We start from the raw sequence: 7,500 nt of genomic DNA, 5'->3' as shown, positions 1-7,500 counted from the left end.
TATATATATGTACTTTATATATATATGTACTTTATATATATATATATATATATATATATATATATATATATATATATATATATATATATATATATATATGCAGAGACATATATGTATGTATATATATTTATGTATTTACATATATATATATATATATGTATGCATGTAATTATATATATATATATATATACATACATACATATATATATATATATATATATATATATATATATATATATATATATATATATATATATATATACGGAGAGTGAGAAAGAGAGAGAAAGAGAGAAAGAGAAAGAACGTCTACATTTCCATATTCAGAAACATGAAACTTTTGATTTCTAGGATGTTTAAGGCCTTCAATGACATTTACACACACGCGCGGGCGCGCGGATGTGTATGTATGTATATATATGTATATATATATATATATATATATATATATATATATATATATATATATATATATATATACATATATATATATATATATATATATATATATATATATATATATATATATATGCATGTATGTATGTATGTATATACATATACACATGTATATATATATATATATATATATATACATATATAGACATGTATATATTCATGTCTTGTTTATGGATATGTATGTACGTATGCGCGCATATATGTATATAAATATTCATATTTATATATATTTATACATATATATATATACATATATTCATCTCTTTCTTCCCCTCTCTTTATTTCTCTCTCTCTCTATATATATATATGCGTATATATATATATATATATATATATATATATATATATATATATATATATATATATATATATATATATACATTCTCGCATGGCTGCAGTCGCATAGCTGAAACAAGTAAAAGAATGAAAATATATATATGCATGTATACACTAGACAATGCAAATAAATAAGCAGAATTATATTCCTACATGTATATATTTTTCATTATTGCACTCGTTTATTCAGTATATTCTACTTAAACCTCTATCCGACATGTGTTTCTGCTGCATGGCTGTCTTGCTATGTGGCCTTTTTGTTTTTTTTTTGCGTTGTGTTTGTTCATGTGCATCTAGATATTTCATTCTGGTTACAAACATGTCCTTGCAGTTTTATCCAAAGTATTTCCACTATCAAATTTTGAAGCACAGACATCGGAGGAACATATGTCGGCCAATGGTTTAAATCATATATATCATATAAACGACTGTGATTATAAAAACCATGTGCATGTAAAACTCTCGTTATTTATCTGGATAGCCTTAGATATACACATAGGAAACTGCTTATATTTCAACGAAGCGAACTCGGGATTTACAGATCGGGTAAATTTAACTTAAATAGGCCCAGGTTATTGCATACCATTAAATGTTGTTAGCCAGAACTAGATTATTTCAACGGTACCTGCCTGGATCCAACGTCATATATACATACATACATATAAATATATATATATATATATATATATACCCCCACACATACACACACACACATACACACATACGCACACACACATACACACACACACATACACACACGCACTCACACACACACACATACACACATGCAGGAAAATCTATACAAGAATTTGTTTTGGGGTTTGAAAAAACGTGAGGTCGTTTTTAAATAAATTTATTCACATACCAAGCTAATTACGAAAATGTTTTGCTTGCATTTATACATACATATATATAAATATATATATATATTTGTATGTATATATATATATATATATATGTATATATATATATATATATATATATATATATATATATATATATATATATATATATATATATATATGTATGTATGTATGTATAATATGTATATATATATATATATATATATATATATATATATATATATATATATATATATATATATATATATATATATACATGCATACGCATATCAAAAGTAAAAAGAAAATGATTTGTTTGCAAAGATTTATTTCAAGAAACAAAATAAGGTAATTTAATCCAATTCCGTTTTTAATCTAGTATTTAACGGACACGTCTTGTGCAGTTTTGAAGGATTTTGACGAGTTTGGAGATCGTAGGAAAGAGAAGCGCCTCCACTGATTCGACGCTATAATAAGAAATGATTATAACTTTCGATATATCCCTGTGTATGTTTGACTGTGTATGTGTGTGTTCGTCTGTGTATGTGCGCGTGTGTGTATATATACATATATATATACATCGATATTTATATATGTAGATATAAACCTATATATTATGTACCTTAATCTTTCGTAAATAAAAAGCATCACCGACGCGCGCGTGCATCTGTGTATTTAGATTCCTGCGCACATATACATATCAGTCGATATATATATATATATATATATATATATATATATATATATATATATATATATATACATATTATATATATATACAAAAATATTTTTGTATGTATATGTATATATACATATATATATATGTTTGTATGCATATATATATATATATGTATATATATTTATATGTATATATATATACACACGCTGAATTATACATGCATGCATATACGCAGGCACACAAGCTTACACACACACACCAGCGCACGGTAGCACACGGGCACGTACACACACACACACACACACATGTAAGTGCTCTCATGTATATTTACAAATACAAGCACAGACATATGCTTAATGTGACTCAATCAATGCACCTATATATATACACATTAAATACTATATAGTTATATATATACACACACACACACACACACCTATACACGTACTCAATTTTTCACATAACATTCTCTTGCGTATGGAATTACAAATGTTCACACGCATGTTTACGTATTCTATATATCTTTGCATATTTATACTGACATAACTATATATGCACATATATGCACACGCACACACACGCACGCACAGAGACACCCACTACCTATCCATTTATCTGCGGAGCAGTGTATGCATGGATGTGTGGCAGAAAACTTTCATCCCACCCCATGTGGTTGCCACACATTGTTTGAAAACCGATATTCGTTTGTTTTCGTCCGAAAGACTAAGAGTACGATATATTGAATATATATACTGGGCTCAAATCGGTTGAGCAAACCTCTTTAGGGTATGTTCGAGCCTGCTCGCATTTCAATAATGAGTGAAACATATAACAGGTTAAACAATAAATATATACATCTATATACATAAATACACATATAAATATTTACATACATACATATATTTGTATATACACAAACATATGTACGTATGTATGTATATATATATATATATATATATATATATATATATATATATATATATGCTCAAAATTCGAGAGCAGAAAAACGGCCCAAAACTGATGAAGGGTCGTTCTTTATGTTATTTGTCTTGTTTTCCATTTGTGTCTTTCGTAGTTCGAAAAAATAGTTCGTATTCCATATACTCGTACTTCGTAATTTTTGTTGTACACGTTTCGTGACGCCCTGCGCCCATATATCCATATATATATATATATGTATATATATATATATATATATATATATATATATATATATATATATATATATATATATTATATATATATGACGTTGACCACTGACGTGGACATTTTATGTGCTTATATATATAGGTACCGATGTAAATATGCACATAAACGTTTGTATATACGCATATATATATTATTCATATTATATATATATACATACATATATATATATATATATATATATATATATATATATATATATATATATATATATATATATATATATATATATTTATATATACATATGAAAATGAAATGTGAGTGCAAAACAAGGTGCAAAACAAGGTGGAAAAAATAGTACTCAAAATGCCATAGATCGAAAAATATACTTTCCATTGTAGCTGCAAAATTATCACAAAACTGTTACTCAGAGTTTCATGTCCCCGTTTGTCGGACAGTTGTGATGAAAACCGAATTAAAATCATGAGAGTACGTGAAATATACTGTTATACTACATGAATACCTGACTTAGTGTTCTGAAACAATTTCGCTGCTGATATCAAATTATATATATATGTATATATATATATATATATATATATTTACTTGCATATATACATATATACGTAACAATACACACACACATCGATATGTATATATTATTCGAGATGGTCTTTTGATAAACGAAGAGATGCAGTTAAAATTCTACTAAATAACAGTTAACTCTCCTCCATATGTGTTTAAGTCTCATAGCTCGAGATAAACTTGTACATCTTCAAACATACATTGTTCACTATGTAATAGATACATATGTATGTTTAATATATATATATATATATATATATATATATATATATATATATATATATATATATATATATATAAATGCATATTCACATGAATATGGAGATACAATTGTGAGACATGAAACATGTAATCAACCTGAAAAATGGTTCATTAATAGAACATATAATGACAATGATGCAATATTTGGGTGACCAAAATTTAATATATTACATTTACAAGCCTGATGCATTGGCACAGGATATAATTATTTAACAATGCAAAATAATTGAGAAATATCAATGAGAATGAGAGAAGTTATATATATATATATATATATATATATATATATATATATATATATATATATATATATATGTATATATATATATATATATATTTACACTTTATATGTATGTGTGTGTGTGTATGCATGCACGTCTATATTTCTAAGTGTGTAATTTTATCTTATTTCTTTAATATATGAGATAAAAAAGTTTTAGAATATAATGACATTCACTTACCGTTTCGCCGTGAATGGAGTAAAGATAATGTACGATGACATTCCGCCGCCGAGGTAGACGAAGAAAATAATAAAGTCGGTGTAAGTGATGATGAAGATGATGAGGATGATGAGGATGAAGATGAAGATGATGATGATAATAAAGATGATGATGATACTAATGATGATGACAACCGCGATGATGATGATACTGGTGGTTGGGTGGCTGTGACAACAACTGGTGGATCCACTCGCACTTCTACGCCACCTGCACCATCGGCCTCAATTCTAGTTTCACTTTCACTTTCAGCCTCTGGGTCGTCACATGGCGTCGGTCCTGCCGCTGCCGCCGCCACCGCCGATGCGGCTGCCGCGGCCGCTGCCGCCACGGCTGATTCATAGGCCTCATGTATACAGGTGGACGGCAGCTTTCCGTCCCGAAGCAGCCATGGACCAGCTGACCAATCAACCAGTCTCTGTGTGTTTAAGGCAGTCCCCATTGCAGCCGAAGAAAGCGGCGAAAGTTCATTATCCTTTAAGTCCGGGTGTAAATTCGGCTCCGTATAGATGCTATAACCTCCTCTAGCGGAACTCGAACCCACCGCCCTGGCCACTACTTCGGAAGCTGTTGGGTTTATGTTTAACGCAGAGTTTTTCGAGTTTGTATTGTTTGTGACTGTCCCCGGGCCAACAGAGCAATTACTTTTATTTATCAGCGGAGATACGCAGTTCAGTCTACGTCCGGGCCCGAACGAATAACCCGGTGGTGCTGTCACGAGCACTGGATGGAGAAAACTTGACGCGCCCATTACGATCCTTGCGTTGGCAGGTTTTTCAGCCCCTCTAAATTTAGTAGGGCTGAGGATATCATCAACAGAAAAGGCTGTCGGTTGCCGCATGGCAGTCTTGTTGAGTCCCTGAGATAATGGCGACCTTTCTAAATCCTCTTCTCCAGGGTTTGCTGTATGCTTTAGGCCCCCTGTTATCGGGTTTGCGGCGTCCCTCGTCTCATAATTACTCAGATCCGATACGGAGTTACTAAAGTCCATAGACTGATTTCGAACACGGTTTCTTTTCCGTGGGTGTATCTCACCCAAAGAATAACTTTGGCTAATGCTAAACGCAGTCCTTGGAAATTTGTTTTTATAATTGTTGTTGTTGTGGCTGTTGTTTGATTTGTTATTATTATTACTACTGCTACCGTTGCTGCCGTTGTTGCTATTGTTACAGCTTACGTTGTTGTTGTTGTTGGCATGCCTGTGCCGCACCAGTTCATTAGCTGCTATAGAATCATTCGAACCGGTGATCGGATGATTGCCGGCCAAGCTTGTCTCGTTGGCCAGCGATGTGCTAAAGATATTCTGGTAGTGCTGCTCTCCATAAGGTCGAGGTTTCGCGCCGTTGTTGCGGACGCTGGCCTCTTCAGTGACGTCCACGTTAATGTTGACGTCCGCGTCATCATTGCTGTCATCAGTAGGTACCACGACCAACGTCTCCTCCTCCTCCTCCTCCTCCTCTTCCACCACTTCGCCGTCTTCTCCTTCTTCCTCTACTTCCACCTCTTCCTCCTCTTCTTCTTCTTCCTCCTCTTCTTCCACTTCTTCTACTTCTACTGCTACTGCCACTTCCTCCTCCCCCTCCTCTTCCTCCTCCTCCCCTTCCCCTTCTTCCTCTTCTTCTTCTTCCTCTACCTCTTCCTCTTCACCTTCTTCACCCTCACCGCTGTCTCCTGCCCCACCGTTGTCATTGTCACTTGTTCGGACATCGTCACTGGCCACCATTATTACGGCACGGTTTTCTGGTAGCAAAATGTTCGGTTCAACGATGACATTGGAAGCAATGTGGTGTCACCGTCGTCGTCGTCGTCGTCGTCGTCCTCGTCGACGTCACCGTCTTCGAATTCGTTGCTGTTGTTGTTGTTGTCGTCGTTTTACTTGTTATCACTCTCCGTGATTACGGAAACGATTGTGGTCGTTATTTGCCGATCGTACAGCAGGAGAGACAATGAAAAGAGAGAGAGAGAGAGAGAGAGCGCGCGCGAGAGAAACAAAGAAAGAGAGAGAGAGAGAGAGAGAGAGAGAGAGAGAAAGAGAGAGAAAGAGAGAAAGAAAGAAAGAGAGAGAGAGAGAGAGTGAAAAAGAGACAGAGATTGCGTGTGCCCGTTTTTATTGTAGGTGTTCCTGTAAATATGTGTGTGAGGGGGAGAACCGGAAACAGACAGAGGGAGAGCTAGAGAGAGTGAGATGCGAAGAGAGCGGAAAAGTGACAGAGAGTACGTATGTGTGTGTGTGTGTGTGTGTGTATGAAAGAAAGACGCAAACAGAGAGAGAGTGAAAGAGAGAGACAGAGAGAAAGTGCGACAGAGCGGCAATTTCAGTTTAAAAAATTTTTTTTTTTAAAGAGTGATAATGTAAAATCCACAGGTATCCACACTTTGAAGGTAGTAACGACGATAGCAACGGCGCTAAACGATGATGCTGCTGAACCAGGCAGGAGGGTGATGGCCAACGCTAGCAGCAGCAGCAGTAGTAGTAGTAGTAGTAGTAGTAGTAGTAGTAGTAGTAGTAGTAGTAGTAGTAACGATTCTGGCTGGGTAAGGGTGCAGTGTCGCACCAACCACAAAGCAATTTCCCGAGTCTAATAACAGCTTCCGACATCCGCCATGTCCAAATTTAAAAGCCGACAATGTGTGTCTTAATACACACACACTCAAACGCACAAACACACACACGCATATATTTATATATATATATATATAT

General features: G+C 33.8%; 1 protein-coding gene across 1 annotated transcript in view; it reads right to left on the bottom strand.

Annotated features, from left to right (window-relative positions):
• The window catches only part of LOC106872599 (uncharacterized), a 105,304-nt gene extending 97,829 nt beyond the window's left edge, over positions 1–7,475 (bottom strand). Inside the window, exon 1 of the mRNA XM_052975742.2 lies at positions 4,764–7,475. Coding sequence (XP_052831702.2) covers positions 4,764–6,522 — 1,759 coding nt within the window. The 5' untranslated portion in view covers positions 6,523–7,475. The remainder of the gene's footprint in view (positions 1–4,763) is intronic.
• Positions 7,476–7,500: the final 25 nt, after the last annotated feature.

Source organism: Octopus bimaculoides, chromosome 22 (assembly GCF_046866305.1).
Source record: "Octopus bimaculoides isolate indiv1 chromosome 22, ASM4686630v1, whole genome shotgun sequence".
Taxonomy (NCBI): Eukaryota; Metazoa; Mollusca; class Cephalopoda; order Octopoda; family Octopodidae; genus Octopus; species Octopus bimaculoides.
Note: the sequence above shows the minus strand (reverse complement) of the source record. Positions and strands in the feature narration are given on the sequence as shown.